The 21,982-nt window shown below is 34.4% G+C and overlaps 1 protein-coding gene across 1 annotated transcript in view; it reads left to right on the plus strand.

Moving 5' to 3' along the window:
* The window catches only part of LOC129757632 (neuropeptide CCHamide-2 receptor-like), a 143,163-nt gene that overhangs the window by 93,954 nt on the left and 27,227 nt on the right, over positions 1–21,982 (plus strand). The window contains exon 2 of the mRNA XM_055754902.1: positions 17,602–18,058. Coding sequence (XP_055610877.1) covers positions 17,652–18,058 — 407 coding nt within the window. The 5' untranslated portion in view covers positions 17,602–17,651. The remainder of the gene's footprint in view (positions 1–17,601; positions 18,059–21,982) is intronic.

A 21,982-nucleotide genomic window follows, 5' to 3' on the forward strand; every position in this document is an offset into this window, starting at 1 on the left:
TTTTTACTCTAAATTTTACTGTTTTGAGTTATGGGAGCATCATCTAGAATTCAAGAAATCCGTCTATGCTATCCGTCTACCGTTGTAACGATAATATGCATCACTCAAAGAACTTTAACTAATTTGATTTTTTATTTTCTGTAATTTTTAGTCTCTACAACATGATCAATTTGTGATCGTCGGTAGATTCATTTGGTTTTACCAAACACGTTGAATGAAAGACCACACTTTAATTGCCACAATTTCCACCACTATCTAAATAAATTCAACGTAATGATTAAAAGTACATCAGAATAAACACTAGCCCCCTGAGAAGGCCCGAAGGGAAAAGCTTATGGCCGAATTGAATCCAGCTTCATTTGGATTGGATTGGATCGAAAATGATCCCTTCAAAATTCAAAGTCTAAAAGGTTCCAAACTTTAACGATTTGTTTGTCCTCGGGAGTAATCGAATTTAAGTACCCGCTTTCGTTGAGATTATTAATTTACACGAAACTATATTGGTCTCCGTTTTTCTTCTATTAAACGTTTCCTCGACCTCCTATTTTCCTGAATTGGATTCCCCCCAATCCCACGCACTCAATTGATTCAGGAAGGATGTTTATCTCCAAGCAGCGTGGCCGCCTTCATAACTGCATGAATAACACCAGCAATCCAATAGTAAAGAGCGAGACAAGCTCGGAACAAACAAAACCAGCCGAAATTATTACCCAGGGAGAAACATTAAAGAGACCCCCCCCCAGCTTCAACTCGGTTTTCCTTTTTCCTGACGCTTTTGATCCCCATTTTTGACCTCCCCCCGAGAAAGTTGAACAAATTTTCCACCGGTTTTCATTAATTTCACATGGCGATAAGCAGATGGCGGGCGACTGGGGAAAGCTTTTGGTGGCCGGGAGCCGGCGAAATGAAAATCCGGAAACCTCCATAACAGTGTTTTTCGATTGGTCCCGGGGAGGACATTTTCTTTCCAGTAGTAGTTGTTGTGGTGGGGTGCTTTGGGGTTTTCTACTGGTTGCGTTTATTTTCGGCATATCTTCCTTCGGCAAGCAAACTCCGATGGTAATTTGGGAAACATTTTTCCCTCACGACCGTCTCTCTATTCCTGCTTTCTGGGCTCTGTCTGATACGGGTGACGTACAGCAGAAAAATTCCTTTCCGTTGCGATAAAATGTGAGGATACGTTAACGTTCCACATTGCGTCGTCGAAAGTCCTCATCGACCTTTGAGTGTGAGCATTTTCTAATTTTATACAGAATTCTTTAAATTCTGCGGATCTTATATGTACTGTTATTTTTAATTTAGGAAGATGAAACGTTAGAGCACATTCTCAACAATTGGTAGAAGCAGAAAGCTGTTTTCTGTTGACATTACCTTTGAAAAATTCTCTTTAAAGCTGGAATTAATTTCGATATTCTTACCGGAAAAAATCCCACAAAATCTCCCACTGTTTGGAGATTTCAGTTTGATTTCCCTGATGGCGCGCCGTAACTTCACCGACGCAAACAAATTCAACCTTACCAACCAGCAGAGGTCCATACCTATTTCGAAACGAGCATTCGGCGTTGATCTTTGACTTTCTGCACATCCCCATCCCTCCCTTACTTACTGTTGCCCTACTGGAACCAGACAGCAGCGTTGGGATTGTACCCTGGGTAGGTACCCAGTAGGTACCTACTATTTATGATCAAATAAATAATAGTAATGGGCTCATAATCGTAAAGTTAGCACGTCCAGGCTCCAATCCCGGAGGTACAGTCAGAGTTTTTAATAAAAAATAGGTACAGTATAAGCACTTGTTGTTTGGACTTTGTTTGTTGTGATGGTGGAAATTGGCATTTGGGTCATCATTAAGTAAATGGTTCTTTGAAGGGAGCCAGGGCGGTTTGATTGGAGCCAAGTGCTAGGTTTGTGAGTGAATTACTTCAGGAGGGTAAATAGAAAATCATGCTGTTGTTGGCAATATAATGGACATCATTAAAGCGATAATAACGTCAATACGACTATTTTTACTCAAGTGTATGAGTGGCTGGATCATTCATCATAAGGTAATAAAGCTTTACATATGATACGCTATTGTTCTCAGCAAAATTGTCCCATGTGGAAAAACGTCCAACAGAAAAAAAACGCGATTGAAATTTCAAATATTTTTCCAGTCCCTTGAACTAAAATCTCACCGAAAGTTTAATCGAAGTACATTATCATTAATTTACCACACGAGCTTGGAATTGCTTTTATAGTGATGGGTTAAATGAAGTAGCGCGTGATCGGGTGTTGGCTGATCGACCCACGAATGTGCCGGTTGAGGATCAAGGTCCGATTCTTCATCATCAGTATCATCAACATGCACATCCCTCACCTTGGAAGTACCGGTGGCGACACGCGCAGCTGGAACGTGAATACGACTGCTCCCCAAAACATGATATCATGATCCTCATCGGAGATTTTAACGCTCAGAACGGCCAGGAGTAGGAACCCAACCCGCTATTCGAAGGTTCGGCGTGCACCAGCTGACCAACGAAAACGGCCTAAGACTAATAGTTTTCGCCACTTCCAAACGAATGGCCGTATGTACCACGATTTAATTGACAGAAAATACTTCTTAGACACCATCAAAGTCAGATTCTGTTAAGACGCCAACATAGTGTGAGACCATTGTCTGATGACGGTGAAGATAAGTCCAAAACTCTCCTTAGTGAACAACATAGGAAACCGGCGCCCGCCTCGGTTCAATATCGCTCGACTGAAGTACCTGAGGTCGCAGCAGACTACGCGCAATCTCTCGAAGCTGCCGGTAGAGAGCTAGCTTGACGAAGATCTTCTCGAAGACTGTTGGGATACCCTCAAGACAGCCATCAATTGCATTGCGGAGAACGTCTTCGGGCATGTGAAACGAACTCGACGGAACGACTGGTCCGACGAGGAGTGTAGAAGCGTGATGGACGAAGAAAAAGCCGCGCGGGCGTTAGTAGAACAAAGAAGCAGTCGCCGAAACGTGGATAATCCCCGACAGCGGAAGAGGCAGCGAATCTGAATTTTTCAGGTGAAAACCCCGTTCGATAGAGGAGAAGCTCGAGGAGCGGGAGAAGCTGCATTGTTACAAGGAAACACGAAAGTTCTATTAGCCATGGATGTAGCCATCCTGACGGACAATCGTGAGATGGTCAAAAGGTGGAAGCAGCACTTCGATGAACATCTGAACGGCGCACATGCAGGAGACCAAGACGGTAGGGCAAAGAACATCGCGGGCGATGCCAACGACGTAGAGGAGCCACTCCCAAAGATGAGTGAAGTTAAGGAAGCCATTCGCCAGCTGAATAGCAACAATTCGATTGGCAAGGATGGCATTGCAACTGAACTCATCAAAATGGGTGTGGACAAGTTGGCCGATTGCCTACACGTGCTGTTTATGGTCCGGATCTGGGACACAGAACAGCTACCGGAGGAGTAGAAGGAGGGGGTAATGAGAATGATAATGAGAACTACCGAGCGATCACTGTCCTCAATGCCGCCTACAAAGTGTTGTCCCGAATCCTACTCCGCCGCCTAACGCCACAAGAAAACAAACTCGTGGGAAGTCATCAGGCCGGCTTCATGGAGGGATGGTCTACAAGGGACCAGATCTTCATATTACGTCAAACCCTCCAAAAATGCCGGGAACAACAATTCCCTACGCACCATCTATTCATCGACTTAAAAGCCGCATACGACACGATCGACCGTGACGAACTATTAAAAATCATGGAGGAGAACGGCTTTTCCGGAAAGCTGACCAGATTGATCGACGTGACGATGGATAGCACTCAGTGCTGTGTGCGAATTTTTGGTGTATTGCCGAGTTCATTTGAATCGCGTTGAGAGCTTCGACAAGGCGATGATCTATCCTGAATTATGTTCAATGTGGCGCTAGAAGGTGTTATTCGACGAGCGGTGGGCGAAATGCGGGGCTCGATTTTCAACAGGTTCTGTCAACTTACCAGCTTTGCCGATGAACACTGATATGGTCAGCAGATCATCTGCGGCGGTGGAGGAGATCTATCGCAAACCGAAACGCGAACAGGAAGGATTGGGTTGATGATCCAAGACGAAGTACATGCTGGCTTGCGGATCCGTAATAATAAGGTCACGATTGACGGTGACGAGCTGAAGATTGGCGAAGACTTTGTCTATCTCGGCTCACTGGTGACCACAGACAATGAAACCAGCCGTGAGATCCGGCGACGATTTATCAGCGGAAGTCGTGCCTACTATGGACTCCACAAGTAACTGCGGTCGAGAAGACTTAGCCCTCGCACAAAGTGTAACATGTATATGACGCTCATTAGACCGGTGCGTGGTTCTCTACGAGCACGAGACATGGATATTGCTCGAGAAGGACCTGCGTACACTCGGAGTATTCGAGCGACGAGTGTTAAGAACCATCTTTGGCGGCGCACAGTGGTTCAAAGCCCCAAAAATCCGGAAAAAAGTCCATTTTTGAAGTCAGCGACAACTAAATTTTTTATGTTGGAATCGAATCTCCAATATTCTAGGAACGTTATAATATATTTAGATATTTTCTAGGATCTTTTATACACCTTCTATAAAACAAACATGAACGACAACTTTAACACAATATTAAAAATTCTCAGCTCAAAACAACTTTAAAAAAGCATATAAATCTTTAAAAATTTATAAATGTGTATACCCAAGTGATGTATTATAATCTTATTCACAGTTTGGAGATAAAAAGCGTCCTTAATATCATGAACTAATAAAGTTTTGCTTCATTGATACCGTGGTTGAATTAAAAGGAATCTTTCGATTGCTTTGATTCAGTTCATTGAAATCCCTTAATAAGACGATAAAAAAATTTCGATTTACTCAATTTATTTTTCGGAAGCAAAAATAAAGCTTGCGCTGCCGATCGCCGTGGTAAATTATACACCGTTGGATAGGTGAAAGCCTCATCAAAAACATATCTTAAAATCAGCTGCTAGTTTTTACTATATTTTGAATACGATGTCATTGAGTGGAACGCCGTTTGGTTTAAAAATGCAAATTTTAAAGTATTTATACGGAGTAAACCAAGCATCGTTTGCTTCGATACATATGCAAATTCACCTTAAAATATCAGTTTCAATATTTATTCAACTAACCTACAGGAATTTAGGAGCCCATACTTAATTTTAACAAAAATATTCATAATTAATTGAAAAATATTCAATTCCCCACTTTATAGTGGGCTCAAACCCCATTTCAGCAATTTTTGAAAAAATAGCAAACTTTGAAAAAACCTCTAATTTATAATTTTTTTTCAACTTTCCGCCTATAATCTTCAACAAAATAGATTTTTATTAATTTTTTCCCACTTTTTTTTATTTTGAACCACTGTGCGGCGTGCAGGAGAAGGAGACTCTACGTTGAACCCAGTATTCAGAAGGTGGTGAAGGCTGGACGGATACGCAATAATATTGACTGTGATTTTCTATCAGTGTAAAAAGCTTAAACTGAAATGACCGGCAAGCTTTGTGAATATGTCTATCAGTCAGTAGAAAGCTCACTCGTAAACCCAAACTAACTTGTTTCACTCGACTGCTACGAAAGCGTCTTTTGCATTCAATCAGTGTCAGCTAAATTTGCTGATAATTCCAGTAGACATTTGTTCTAGCCATTTTCGAAAATTGTGAATTGGGATTCGAAACGAAAACACGATTTGAAAACCGCTAAGAGCAAGTTCCAGGTGTTGGGAAAAATTGGAAGAAATTTTGACATTTTGAAAATTTTACCATGCAAAATGTTTTCAAGATCTTTGGGCGTTGTATTTTTTTACAGCACTGTTTCTATATCAGCCGTATGTGATAGAAATATTACTATTTTTGCATCACAGCATGCAAAACTACAACACGTTTTGTGAAACAAGTTGAGCACCACTGATTTTCAGTGTGTGCTGCACGGCTAACTACAACCCAAAACACAAACACTCAAAACCCAAAACTTGTAGCATTTATAATTATTTACTTATACACGACATTTTCAAAACTTAAGCTAGCTTACATTATCTACTCACGGGCCCGTTTCCTACCATAACATCCAAACAATAACATCATAATCACAGCTCGGACGGCAAAGGTTTATCACAGCTTTTGCGTCGGAACGACTATCACAGCATCTGGCAACCTTGCCTGGCTGCACTGCTCAAAATTTAATAACCACAAATACTTAATTGTATCGCTACAGTTGTTAAGAAACTTGAAGGCCAAAGATCTTGAAAATGTTTTTGCATGGTAAAATTTTAAATGTGCATGGTAAAATTTTAAATGTGCTAAAAGTGACAAAATTTCTACCACTTTTTCCCAACACAAGTGAACTTGCTCAAAGACTATACGATTATATAGAGGGGGATGGAAGGAGGGATGAATATAAATTTCTTGATGACGACATGGCGAATATCTGACAAATTTGATAAAGATTTTACAATTGTGGTCAAAAAATAACAACATTAACAATGTGATAAATATGGTGAAAACATGACAGAATTATGAAAATATTCAGTACCTATGACCAAAATATGAAAAAAAATTGACAATAAAATGACAAAAATCTAACAAATATGACTAAATTATGGCATACAGTGGGGTGCAAAATAAATAATTTTTTCATCATTTCTTTTATTTTTCTGGTCAAAATTGAACGAAAACACATCGTAGTCATTTTTTAAATATTGTTTATCATGTTCTTTCCAATTTTTGTTAATATTGCGCTGTTAATAAAGAAAGTTAAAACAGTTAATATTCCAAAAAATAATGGGCAAAATAAAGTGTCCAACTCAAAACCAATATATGTAATTTCGATAAGTTTCCATCGCGAGGCCCCTCGAATTTGTTTGTTTTGTGTATTTTGACGTTTCAAATACAACTGGCTTGGCTCTGGAGTACTGAATTCAAACAGGTGTCTACATTCGAATAAGTTGTTAAATATGGAGTACGCAAAAATTACTGGTTCCATTCCGTTGTCCATCCGGAAACTGGTTGTTCGTGACGTTAAAAACGGTCAAACGCATCGGGAAGTGGCCAAGCACTGCGAAATCAGCAAGACAGCGGTATCAAAAATCATGAAAAAGATAAAAACGTTCGGATCGGTGGTGGATCGCCCGGGAAGAGGACGGAAGCCCAAGACAGATACCCGAACGGACAAGAAAATCATTCTTGAGGTGAAGAAAACCCCAAAAAACTACGATCCTGCAGATACAGGAAGAGCTTCAACTTTCGACATCGCGTCATACTGTGCGTCGCCGCATCCAAGCGAAGAAGTACCAAAGCAGGATCGCAGTGAGAAGGCCTTTTATCAGTCAGTTGAACAAGGCTAAGCGGCTCAAGTTCGCCAAGGAACACGCCGATGAACCGCTCGAATACTGGAAACCAGTGTTGCGGACCGACGAACCCAAATTCGTACTATTCAACCTAAAGAAGCGGGATCATGTGTGGCGTAAATCGGGTGAGGAGCTCCAAGACCGCCATATCCAAGGAACAGTCGAGCACGGAGGATGTAACGGGATGGTGTGCGGTGGGCAGTTTGGTAAAAATTGACGGAATCATGACTGAGTCATATTGCAATATCCTGCGGGAAAACCTCGAGGCATCCCTCATCAAGAAGGGCCTCGAAGAGCGCTTCGTTTTACAGCAGTATAACGATCCGAAGCATACGGACAATCTGACGAAGTCATTTTTCCGTTCCTGCCGCATTAAACCCCTTGAATGGCCCCCACAAAGTCCTGATCTGAACCCCATCGAAAATCTGTGGGCCATCCTCGATGCTCCGATTGATAAGACTGGTGTGACAAATAAAAATACTTATTTTGGTGCCCTGGAGCGTGCGTAGAAAGAACTTGACCGACAACACTTGCACAACCTTGTTTAAAATATGCCGAAGCGCTTGCAGGAGTATAGTGTCCTACCCGGGATTTCCCGGGAATCAGAAAAAATCGGGAATTCCCAAATCCCGGGAAACGCTTAAAAAATCCCGGGAATTCCCGAAGCCAGTAAAATGTTTTAAATTACTACAAATTCACACGATCTAAATTGGAAAAATGAATCATTTTGAGCAAGGACAATGATAGTTCTACCACTGACCATACTGACACTGGACACTCGATTTTGTTGGTTGGATAATTTTTCCAACAGTACGCAATATCGATTCCAGAGGGTGCATCGATCGATTTGAAAAATGCTATCCCAGTTAGAAAGTGCCATCCAACTTAAAAAAAGGCAATTTCTACGATAAAATCGGGCTAAACAGGTAATTTTTTTTGTCGGTATTGCAAACATACAAACTTTGACAAATAAAATAGCCTGAAAATGGTTGAATTTGTGTTCTTAGTGTCATGTCAGTGTCAGTGTCATGTCAGTGTGACCTGGATAGCTTAGTCTTAAATATTTTTTTTCTTAAATCTGGTTTACACAAGGAATTTAATAAAAACATGGTTTTCCTATCGAAAACTTAGTGTAATAGTGAAAAACGCCAAAGAATCTATAAAACCAATAATGAAACGCGACGGAAAGAATCTGAATGTTCTATTTTGCAACACTCATCATTTAGAACCTCCGTTTCGGATACTGTTTACAGTAGCAAAAACATCAGGAAAGAAATGACATATTGTTAAACAAATGGATAGTTACCTTAAATTTACGATGTTTGATAAATAACAGTCTAGCTAACAAACTTCTACGGATAGTGAGAAATCCTTCTCAATTATTTCAAATTTTTGCAGCTAGAATCAGACCGGTTTTTCGGTTAAATTATTTTGTTTTTGGGTCTTAGGTTTGCTTATTGAATTTTTGACACGCATTAAAAAAAGGTTTGAAATATTTTGCAGCACTATGTACTACTTTAAATTTAATAAAACCATATTGATAAGAACTCATACGCAGTAGAGGATTAAGATCGCCATGTTGAAATCTTCATTTTCAATTTTCCCGGGATCCCGGGAATTCCCGGGAAAAAGATCGTCAGATTTCCCGATTCCCGGGAACGCTAAAATGGCCGGGAAATGGACACTCTATGCAGAAGGTGTTGAAGGCTAAAGGAGACCATGTCCATTATTAAATCGTTCTTGCTTACTTTAACTTTGATTTATTTGAAGCTGTACTGATCTGGATACTTATTTTTTTTTTGGAATATTAACAGTTTATTTTTCTATCAGATTTTTTTTTCTTTTTAACCAGTGCAACCTTAACAAAACTTGAAAAGAACATAATATATAATATTTTAAAAATGATTACGATGTGTTTTTGTTAATTTTTAACTAGAAAAATAAAAGAAATGAAAAAAAAAATAATTTGGACACTTTATTTTGTCCCTCACAAAATCAAAAATATTTCAAAATTAAGAGGAAAATATGACATAAATTTAACAATAAAATGACAAAAATGCTATAAACTGAAGTCAAAAATCTGGCAAATGTGATAAAAATAAGACAAAACTATGACATAAATCTGATTAATATGACAAAATTATTACAAAAAAATAACAATAAAATGACAATACATGACAAACTTATGACACATGTGGTAACAAAAAAAACAACATTCTGAAAGATATGACATTTGTCATGTTCTTATCACTTTGTGATTATTTTACATAGTTTGACGATATTTTTGTCTCTTTAATTTCAAACTTTTGTTATGTTCTTATCAAAATTTTGTCATATTTGTCTTGGATTTGTCATGGATTTGCCTGATTTTTATCACAATTTTATGTCATATATTGTCATATATTTGTCAAATTTTTACCACGCTTGTCATATTTTTTTATTTTTTTGCAAATATTTCGTCATATTTTTTGTTATATTTGTCATATATTTGTCATAATTCTGTCATCTGTTGGTCAAAATTTTGTCAAATTTGTCAGATTTTCGACCGAGTTCTGTTGATATTTTTCATTGTATTTTCACCAAATTTGTCATGTTTTGTCATTTTATTGCCAACTTTTTGTCATATTTGTGTCTTAATTTTGTTAAAGCTTTGTCGTAATTTTGTCATAGTTTTTTCCTCCACATTCATCCCACACTCTTCCTCGCATCCCTACTCATTATTTGGAAAAGACGTTTTATTTTATCAAAATCCTTCAATTCTGCAATCTAGCGCGTCAAAAAAGCTTTGTCACCATTCAACTGAACTTAATGATAATAGAATAGAGCTTTTTTCACTTTCAGCAATGTTTGCTTGATACTGAAAATGAAGATTGGATAATCTCATGAACCTGCAAAGAACCTGAATGTATACCGACCACCAATGTTGCCGATCGGTGAATGAGTGTACAGAGTGCTTTCGGGATTGAGCTTTCTGTTAATTCTCGTATGAATCCAGTTGGAAATGAACTGACCGATAAACTGCAATAAATTCAACTGATAATTTCAAACTGACACTGATAATTTTTAGCACTGATCGTGAAACGGCAACTATGAAAATAAAAAAATAATAATATGAGTTTGCAATTCAATTAAAATTTTCAACTATTTGTTTAGTTTTTTCCTTATTACAAAACGTCAAAGATTCTTCTGGCAATGCGGATTCTCCCAGTGAAAAAAATTGGCTCTTTTCTTGCCTTACAGTAACGTTTAAAATCAGAATCAAACTCTGGGGTTTCAGCTGAATGCTCAGTATATTGATTAATGTTTGTAAAACAAAACTTCCAAAAAGGGTGTTTCACTTCAAATATGTCCCGACAAAATTAAACATTTTTGCAATATCTCAGACCGAGACATTTGGTTAGCTTTTAATGGCAGGAGCCACATGCTTGTGAACGTTTTCATTGAGTGCATTCCGTCTGGATGTGGGTTTCCGATCCATAGTCAGACGTTCTTTGAAATGTTTTAATATGCCGGATACCGTAGAATTTACTATTGCTATTTTTCCCTAGGTCGCGATGCGAAAGATGCTCATTTTTAAACCACTCGTGCAAAGTGAAACACCATTCATTTATTCTACGAAGTTTTCGAGTGTTAAAATTTCAATGGTGAATAAAAGTAAATTCACCTAAATTTGAAGGGTTTCTATTTGTGGTTTTTGGTTTGCTCAAATTCGAAAAGATTTGGCTAAGATGAGTTTTTTTTATTGTTGATGCAAACAACATCCATACCAGATAAACTTAAGTGAAGAGTCAGACGTTTTTTTTATAGCGGAAAAAAACTATCTTAAGGATTTACCACCAGAAACATTTTCAAATCTAGACGAATTCCAATCGTACGTCATATTATTCAGAGATTGGGCTCAAAATTGGCTGGATGTTATGACGCCCTTGCGTCATAGTGAAGTGTACCATATTCAGATTGATACCTCCATCCTAGCGAATCATCAAAAATAGAAAAAGGGACGTACCCAACGAGAATAGTTATCGGAGGGCTCCTATTGTTGTTGCCTCGAACGTTCCATGTTGGCTTCCTTCAGGGAATAGTAAATGTGACTGTGGAGGATTCCGGAATTTCACTCCAACTGAATTCCGCGTCCCGGAAGCCGCCGGGAAAGCTCCAGAACCTTTATTCTCACTCAGCCTCCCGGCAGCGGCTTCCAGTTGGCTAAAGATATTTTGAAACCATTTCTGGCATGTTTATCATCGTCGTTGCAGCAACAGCTGCTCTCGCAGCTGCAGGGTTGGAAGAATAGTTGAGTGGGTGGGTTGTGGCAATTTTTTTCCTCTGTTCATTGCTTCTAGAAAACGGGAAATGAGACAAAATGAGATGTTTCCTTCCAGGATATCGAAGCCATCGTTCTACCGAGAAGTTTTGTGCTTGGAGCTGTTTTGGCTACCACGACGATCAATAAGTATCTTCACATAGTTAGTTGGTCGGGATGGTGTGAAGGAATGTGAAGAATGATTTTTTTTCCGACGAAACCATTTTGTAAACTTGATTCAAAAGCACTTGAAGCTATTGTCAGCTCAGAGTAGATGGGATGCCCATGGCCCTTCCCATCCTTCGAGCTCCTCATCGCGACCGACATTTTTCCATTTTATATGACGCTGATACACAATAAATCACATTTCGTAACATATGTCACACTAGGTATACCGATCAAGGACAGGGATACACAATACTTATGTAGGTATGTGGTGGGTATTTGCTTCGATATATTTGCGTTTCTCCCGTGCCCGGAACATTAAGGCGATTGGTTCCGCAAATTGACAGAATGTCCTTTTCCGTTGTCGTCGTTAGCGGAAGCAATTTGTTAAAGCATCTTGGCCGTTTGCCATCTTGTCGGGGCGCCGCCGCCATCCACCGGAAAGAATTGACGGGTAAAACGCCATAATCCGAATGTGGTTTTATTGTCTGGGTTTCGATTTGTTACTGATGGTATTGTTTTTTTTTCAATTTGTTTTTCAGAAGAAGATTTGAGATTTTTAAGTGCGTTTGAGTTACCTTCTAGCATCTAGATAATTATACTTGCCTCCATCACCTTTAAAGGATGATTTCAGGATAAAATAATTACTTATGAGCAAAACTTAATAGATATCCAAGAAAACTAGTTTGCAGGATTTGTGAGACCTATGGAAATGCTTTACAGAGAAAACCGTTTCAGTTGGATGCAGTCTTCTTTGTATATTTAGCCACTAATTGTGTCAATCGTTATGCTCAGTGATGCGAATGTCATCCAAAAGAAAAAATGTTAAACGACTGGAGAAAATGTTATTCAGTTTTGCAATGACAGTCGCTCAGAAAAATGTCATCGAATTATTCATCTCGATAACATTTTTGATTTGTGACAGTCGAAGATTCTGTTAGTCCTCTGACTGTCGGAATGACATTTTTGAATTTCAGATTGCGTGACTGTCATAGAAAAATTCGAAAAAATGTAAGAAATTCATTGGCCACGGCCAATCTGGCCGGTTCCGGAATCCGAAAACTCAAAATGATCAGATTTTAACTTGCGACACATGAAAAGAAAGCTCTTGATCTGTTCATGATGGGAAGAACTTCATGCTTTACATCAGCGGCATTCAACTAGGGAACTTTTGATGCCTATGATTTAATTTAATTTAATTTCGTCTATCAGCTCTTGTTCCAGTGATATGAAAGGTTGCCGAAAAAAATTCTGTGTTTTGACGAAAAAAAATTCTGACTTTCTATGATTTTTCCCAAAACTTCTGTGACGATTTTCTGTGATGCGTTTTCCATTAATTTCATTCAAAAGTCATGTCAAATTGCGACTTTTTTACATTTTACTTAAAAAAAAGTCAATTATCATTATCAATTTTATCATATTTCTCCAATTCAAAGATAATTATCCAAAATTTGAATTGACTTAAAAAAAAGTTAAGAAAAACGTCCAAAATTTTAAAATTCTGTGAAATCTGTGAATATTCCAAAAATTTTGTGTTCTGTGACACAGATTCTTTGAAGAAATTTGGCTAAAAATTCTGTGAAACTATAGATTTTTCTGTGATTTGAGCAACCTTGGTGATATGGTGTGTTAAAATTTTGAAATTGATACAACTTTGATAACTGGAACGGATTTTTTTTGTGTTTAGGAAATAATTGAGACCAGAGTAGGGTTGCCAATTTTCTGAAAGATGTGTAACTTACAAGATATTTAAAAAATTTTCTTAGAATATTCTTTTACTATTGAAAAGTAAAAAGTCAGGGGTTGAAAATTCTTAGCTTGATTATTCGAAAGGATAGTAATGTTTGGTGTTGAGCTGATAAACCTCACCAAACATGATAAAATACTGCATTACACGCATGTTTACTTTTAAGTAAACTCTTTTTTAAATTTCTGCATTTTCTATTTGTGCATTAGTCATTTAAGCAAGTTTCTTTTGTGCATATTGATTACAGATTGATAGTTTGTTGCATATTTAAAGGCGCTTATCGCGCTCTCTGTTTATTTAGACTTGAAGATGCTATTCATAAAAATGATATTTGAGTAATTTGTTGTAAGTTGTATTTCTTCGGTGATTCTTGTATAAATGTGGAAAACTAACTTCATAAATTGCATGAAATAAGTACTTTTCTATTACAATCTCTTTAAAAAAGGAGTACATTTCGTAAAATTTCAGAAAAAGAAGAGTATGCGCAATTTTCAATCAAACAAGAGAACATGTACCCTTATCCAGAGCATTGATTTCGACTTAAAATTTAGAGGATACAATTAATACTTTAAGTTGCTTGGAACTTTTTATTTTTTCAATATATTTTTTAAAATTCATTTAATTTTTAGAGCCATAAAGATGGAAAAACGACAATAATCAAAACAAAAAAAACATGTTTTAGAAAAAACCTCTGACCCAGTCTAAGTTTTCCACGTATTTTTTTGTATTCCCGATCCGGTGAGATTGATCGTGGCCAGGGCCAGATGTCCCCGAACTACTTTTCCTATCAATTCCCATCATGTATTTACAAGTCAAGAGCTTTCTATTCATGTTTCGCGAGTTTATAATCTGATCATTTTGATTTTTTGAATACCGGAACCAGTCAGATTGTCCAGTCCACATCCAAAACCCTCCTGAATAAACTGGCAAGGAACCATTTTAGCTGTCGCGACATTTATTTTAATAACATTTCATGAAGATTCCAATGAATGTTACGATTATGATTCTGTGACATTCGAAATGTTAAATGTCGCCATAACATTTGCTTATCCGAATGTCATCGAAGCAACGACCGACTTTCATCTGCTTAGCTTAACATTTTTTCCATGACTATCACAATCTCGACGCAAGTTTTGTAACATTCATCCCATATGTTAATTGATATTTTCTCGAAGGAAATTCTTAGCGATGACATTCACAAAATCCAAAAAGGACATGACTGCGACGGTCGTTTTCGTACTGATGAATGTCACTCTAGGCTTTGGAAAAATGTCAAATGACATTCGGACAGTTATCGTCCCTGTATATGATCATTCATTTTTAATTTCTCGTTAAAAGTTTTCGTATTAAATCGTAACTTTAGAAAAGTGGTTCTAACCTAAATGGGTAGTCTAAATTTTTATAATGAAATCTTAAGAAACAAAATATGGGATTTGCTTGCATTGATGGTTAAAATCTTTGAATTTGTTTAAGATTCTGGTAGATCAAAGTTATTTGATTCTTTCTTAAAAAAAACTTATTCTATACTCAAATCAAACAAGCCCAATCTTTCAAACTCGTTTGCACATTCCAAGATTCTAACCTTTCATAAAAATAAATAAAATTTTTCAAAAAAAAGTAAGTGAAAAAAAATTTTCGGATCACATTCGCTTGATGCAAATTTGAACCAAATTTATGATTTTAGTTTGAAATTTGGTTTTGAAAATCCTGCAAAATTTATAATGTTAAACAATAAACCGAGAAAATATAGAATTTTGTGCAGATTTTTTAGGTGAAGATCAAGTAGAGGAACTGGGTATAAAATGCGCAGTCGGGTCAAGATGCGCCACCATCAGTATTTCACGAAACAAACATTTTTCAACATATCTGAAAATGCCAGTTTATTAAATTTACATTTTTATGCGTTTATGAACATTTGTGGACCTTCTTAGTTTTCTATATTGCGAAAATTTAACGAAAAATGAAAAAAAAAATTTTTTTGGGAGCTTTTCTTGCAATTTTTCAACTTTTCTCGAAAGGAATTACGGCATCTATCAGCAAAACATTTACCTGGCATCCAATGATGAACATTGGTCTTGACAATCATTACACAACGAAAAATTTCCATATTCAATTGTTTTTTCTGTAATTTTAAACGATTTTTAATAAACATGTCTAGACAGAGCAAAAAGCGCCATGTCCATTTATCCTTATGCATGTTTCATATTTGTTTAAATTTATATACAGTTTTCATCACAACAACTTTAAGGATAATAATATGTTGAATTGGAAAACATAACTTGAATATAAACGAATATATTTAGAATTCCTAAATTTAATATGGATTTAATTAACTATTCACAAGAATGCCAGTATATCTGGCAGCACTGCGCGTAGCAATACATTTTCCCATTTGTGAAGTAGAATAGAAGTGTTTTTGCCTGACAAACACTTTTTTTGGCACTTGAATCAATAAACGTTGAGCGGTGCGTTTGGGTACACACATATGCGCATTTTGCCACGAACGGAATAGAAAACTTACTTTAGAAAGCCTTTCAAAATTCTACGATTAAGACTTATATTATTGGTTTAGGTTATATATTTATGGTGAAAAACAGCCCCTTTTTCAAAACTGTTGTCGAATTTACTGGATTGCATTCTTCATTTACGAGTCATAAAAGATTCTTCTTAGCCCCCTTAGCTCGTCTTACCTCCCAGTTCCCCTACATGATTTTTTAATAGCAAATATTCTTCATAAATAATCAATTCCATAATAAAAATCCTGTAGATGGTTTTTTTTAAATAAAATTTGAGATTTTTCGCTTTAAATAAAACTTAGAAAATTAACTTACATTCTAATTTATATTTGAAATTTTCAGCTAAATTGTGTGTACAAACAAATTTTGATTAAAAAAAATATGAAATCTGAAAATTGAGTTAAAATTAACTAAAAAAATTAATTGACAAGCAAATTTTCAAGTTCATGTTCTCTTCAATTCCTCAAAAATTTAATGTTGATTGAAAAACTCATTTACAAGCTAAATCTTTTTCTGAATTTTGAATCTGCATTCTGAATCTGAATTCTGGACCTGAATTCTGAACCTGAATTCAAAAATTGATCTTTGAATCTGTTTCCTAATTTCTATACGATTTCTGGAATGTACAAAAAATACGATTTTCGAATCTTAATTCCAGGTCAAAATTTTATGAGCCATATTTTAGAGCCTTCATTCAGGAATGTATTATTTGAATTCCGTAGTTCTGATTTTATCCTAATTCATTTTTTCAATTATTTATTATTAATCTGTATTGTGAATCTGAATTAAAATGTGATTTCTATATGATTAATCTGAATAAAAATATGAATTTCTGATCCCAATTTTGAAGCTTTAAATGTATAAATTTTGTGTAAGAATTAAATTAAGGAACTTCGAAATTGAATGTAAAAAAAAATTCTTCTTTTTTTATGTTCGGAAAACTATTATCAAAATAATGAAAATGCACATGATTCAAATTTGATATGAAGTTCAAAAATTAATTTGAACCAGGATTTCAAAGCAGCTTTTCATTTCTAATTTCTCATGATTATTTGAATTACAAAATCAAGAATCCAAAACTGGATACAGAATCAGAAATACGAAAATAGAAATACAATTTTGGTTGTGGGAAAATGGAACCAGAACCTCCGAAATGGGTTTAATTTAAAATTTAATATGCGGAACTGAATTTCTATGAACAAGTGAAATAAAAAAAACTGTAGCAGAATTTTGAACTTGGGATATTTTTGAGGTTTTGGTGTTAGTTCCAGGTCTAGATTGCTACGCTTAAATGACTTCACTCTATTATCATAATTTGATTTGATGGCCCCGTTTCTACGACCATATGTATCAACTATTTTGTACACTGATTGTTATTGGGAAAACCCAATCAAACAACGACACTTTAAAACTACTATCGTGCCTATTTTCCGGATCACCAATTCTAAACCCGCTTCCTATCAAAACCATAATCACCCGAAAAATTAAAAATAAATTACTATTTCCTTTCCGATATCGGTTACAGATAACGACCGTCGTCGACCAACAAGCACGGAACAGCACGTTGCGGCAGCCATGCAGTGGCAGTTTTTCCTAAACGTGACGGAACCGATTGCGGTGGACATCCGGCAGCACCTGACGACCTTCGATCCGAATCGGTTGGTTCCAACGATGGGACAGGGCAGGAATAACAACAACGACGACGACGAGTACTATTACGACAACAACGAGCTGCAGGACTTGAGCGCCGTATCCAGTAGGATCCAAAAATCGGTCCGAATGTTGGCGACCACAGAGCCATCCCTGGGGCTCCCGGATGGGGTCATCGACGGGGCCGACGAATACGAACCGTACGACCAGCGGCTCGAAACCTATCTGGTGCCGGTGGTTTTCGCCATCATTTTTATCGTCGGAATTTTGGGAAACGGCACCCTGGTCATCATCTTCCTGAGGCACCGGGCCATGAGGAACATTCCGAACACGTAAGTCGCGATACGTTGGAAATAAAAAGTGCCATGCACAATCGGGTTTGTCTGATTGCATTTTTTTAATTTTTCAATCGGAATAGACAGAAAAAAGTTGTAACATTTTCAATGTAAAGAATCTAGCAACACTGCCGAAGGAAATTGTTGAAAAAAATAGAATATTCGAGAAAATTCCAAAAAAATGACAAAAATGACAAAAATGACAAAAATGACAAAAATGACAAAAATGACAAAAATGACAAAAATGACAAAAATGACAAAAATGACAAAAATGACAAAAATGACAAAAATGACAAAAATGACAAAAATGACAAAAATGACAAAAATGACAAAAATGACAAAAATGACAAAAATGACAAAAATGACAAAAATGACAAAAATGACAAAAATGACAAAAATGACAAAAATGACAAAAATGACAAAAATGACAAAAATGACAAAAATGACAAAAATGACAAAAATGACAAAAATGACAAAAATGACAAAAATGACAAAAATGACAAAAATGACAAAAATGACAAAAATGACAAAAATGACAAAAATGACAAAAAATGACAAAAATGACAAAAATGACAAAAATGACAAAAATGACAAAAATGACAAAAATGACAAAAATGACAAAAATGACAAAAATGACAAAAATGACAAAAATGACAAAAATGACAAAAATGACAAAAATGACAAAAATGACAAAAATGACAAAAATGACAAAAATGACAAAAATGACAAAAATGACAAAAATGACAAAAATGACAAAAATGACAAAAATGACAAAAATGACAAAAATGACAAAAATGACAAAAATGACAAAAATGACAAAAATGACAAAAATGACAAAAATGACAAAAATGACAAAAATGACAAAAATGACAAAAATGACAAAAATGACAAAAATGACAAAAATGACAAAAATGACAAAAATGACAAAAATGACAAAAATGACAAAAATGACAAAAATGACAAAAATGACAAAAATGACAAAAATGACAAAAATGACAAAAATGACAAAAATGACAAAAATGACAAAAATGACAAAAATGACAAAAATGACAAAAATGACAAAAATGACAAAAATGACAAAAATGACAAAAATGACAAAAATGACAAAAATGACAAAAATGACAAAAATGACAAAAATGACAAAAATGACAAAAATGACAAAAATGACAAAAATGACAAAAATGACAAAAATGACAAAAATGACAAAAATGACAAAAATGACAAAAATGACAAAAATGACAAAAATGACAAAAATGACAAAAATGACAAAAATGACAAAAATGACAAAAATGACAAAAATGACAAAAATGACAAAAATGACAAAAATGACAAAAATGACAAAAATGACAAAAATGACAAAAATGACAAAAATGACAAAAATGACAAAAATGACAAAAATGACAAAAATGACAAAAATGACAAAAATGACAAAAATGACAAAAATGACAAAAATGACAAAAATGACAAAAATGACAAAAATGACAAAAATGACAAAAATGACAAAAATGACAAAAATGACAAAAATGACAAAAATGACAAAAATGACAAAAATGACAAAAATGACAAAAATGACAAAAATGACAAAAATGACAAAAATGACAAAAATGACAAAAATGACAAAAATGACAAAAATGACAAAAATGACAAAAATGACAAAAATGACAAAAATGACAAAAATGACAAAAATGACAAAAATGACAAAAATGACAAAAATGACAAAAATGACAAAAATGACAAAAATGACAAAAATGACAAAAATGACAAAAATGACAAAAATGACAAAAATGACAAAAATGACAAAAATGACAAAAATGACAAAAATGACAAAAATGACAAAAATGACAAAAATGACAAAAATGACAAAAATGACAAAAATGACAAAAATGACAAAAATGACAAAAATGACAAAAATGACAAAAATGACAAAAATGACAAAAATGACAAAAATGACAAAAATGACAAAAATGACAAAAATGACAAAAATGACAAAAATGACAAAAATGACAAAAATGACAAAAATGACAAAAATGACAAAAATGACAAAAATGACAAAAATGACAAAAATGACAAAAATGACAAAAATGACAAAAATGACAAAAATGACAAAAATGACAAAAATGACAAAAATGACAAAAATGACAAAAATGACAAAAATGACAAAAATGACAAAAATGACAAAAATGACAAAAATGACAAAAATGACAAAAATGACAAAAATGACAAAAATGACAAAAATGACAAAAATGACAAAAATGACAAAAATGACAAAAATGACAAAAATGACAAAAATGACAAAAATGACAAAAATGACAAAAATGACAAAAATGACAAAAATGACAAAAATGACAAAAATGACAAAAATGACAAAAATGACAAAAATGACAAAAATGACAAAAATGACAAAAATGACAAAAATGACAAAAATGACAAAAATGACAAAAATGACAAAAATGACAAAAATGACAAAAATGACAAAAATGACAAAAATGACAAAAATGACAAAAATGACAAAAATGACAAAAATGACAAAAATGACAAAAATGACAAAAATGACAAAAATGACAAAAATGACAAAAATGACAAAAATGACAAAAATGACAAAAATGACAAAAATGACAAAAATGACAAAAATGACAAAAATGACAAAAATGACAAAAATGACAAAAATGACAAAAATGACAAAAATGACAAAAATGACAAAAATGACAAAAATGACAAAAATGACAAAAATGACAAAAATGACAAAAATGACAAAAATGACAAAAATGACAAAAATGACAAAAATGACAAAAATGACAAAAATGACAAAAATGACAAAAATGACAAAAATGACAAAAATGACAAAAATGACAAAAATGACAAAAATGACAAAAATGACAAAAATGACAAAAATGACAAAAATGACAAAAATGACAAAAATGACAAAAATGACAAAAATGACAAAAATGACAAAAATGACAAAAATGACAAAAATGACAAAAATGACAAAAATGACAAAAATGACAAAAATGACAAAAATGACAAAAATGACAAAAATGACAAAAATGACAAAAATGACAAAAATGACAAAAATGACAAAAATGACAAAAATGACAAAAATGACAAAAATGACAAAAATGACAAAAATGACAAAAATGACAAAAATGACAAAAATGACAAAAATGACAAAAATGACAAAAATGACAAAAATGACAAAAATGACAAAAATGACAAAAATGACAAAAATGACAAAAATGACAAAAATGACAAAAATGACAAAAATGACAAAAATGACAAAAATGACAAAAATGACAAAAATGACAAAAATGACAAAAATGACAAAAATGACAAAAATGACAAAAATGACAAAAATGACAAAAATGACAAAAATGACAAAAATGACAAAAATGACAAAAATGACAAAAATGACAAAAATGACAAAAATGACAAAAATGACAAAAATGACAAAAATGACAAAAATGACAAAAATGACAAAAATGACAAAAATGACAAAAATGACAAAAATGACAAAAATGACAAAAATGACAAAAATGACAAAAATGACAAAAATGACAAAAATGACAAAAATGACAAAAATGACAAAAATGACAAAAATGACAAAAATGACAAAAATGACAAAAATGACAAAAATGACAAAAATGACAAAAATGACAAAAATGACAAAAATGACAAAAATGACAAAAATGACAAAAATGACAAAAATGACAAAAATGACAAAAATGACAAAAATGACAAAAATGACAAAAATGACAAAAATGACAAAAATGACAAAAATGACAAAAATGACAAAAATGACAAAAATGACAAAAATGACAAAAATGACAAAAATGACAAAAATGACAAAAATGACAAAAATGACAAAAATGACAAAAATGACAAAAATGACAAAAATGACAAAAATGACAAAAATGACAAAAATGA

The sequence above is a fragment of the Uranotaenia lowii genome, chromosome 3, assembly GCF_029784155.1.
Source record: "Uranotaenia lowii strain MFRU-FL chromosome 3, ASM2978415v1, whole genome shotgun sequence".
NCBI classification, from domain to species: domain Eukaryota; kingdom Metazoa; phylum Arthropoda; class Insecta; order Diptera; family Culicidae; genus Uranotaenia; species Uranotaenia lowii.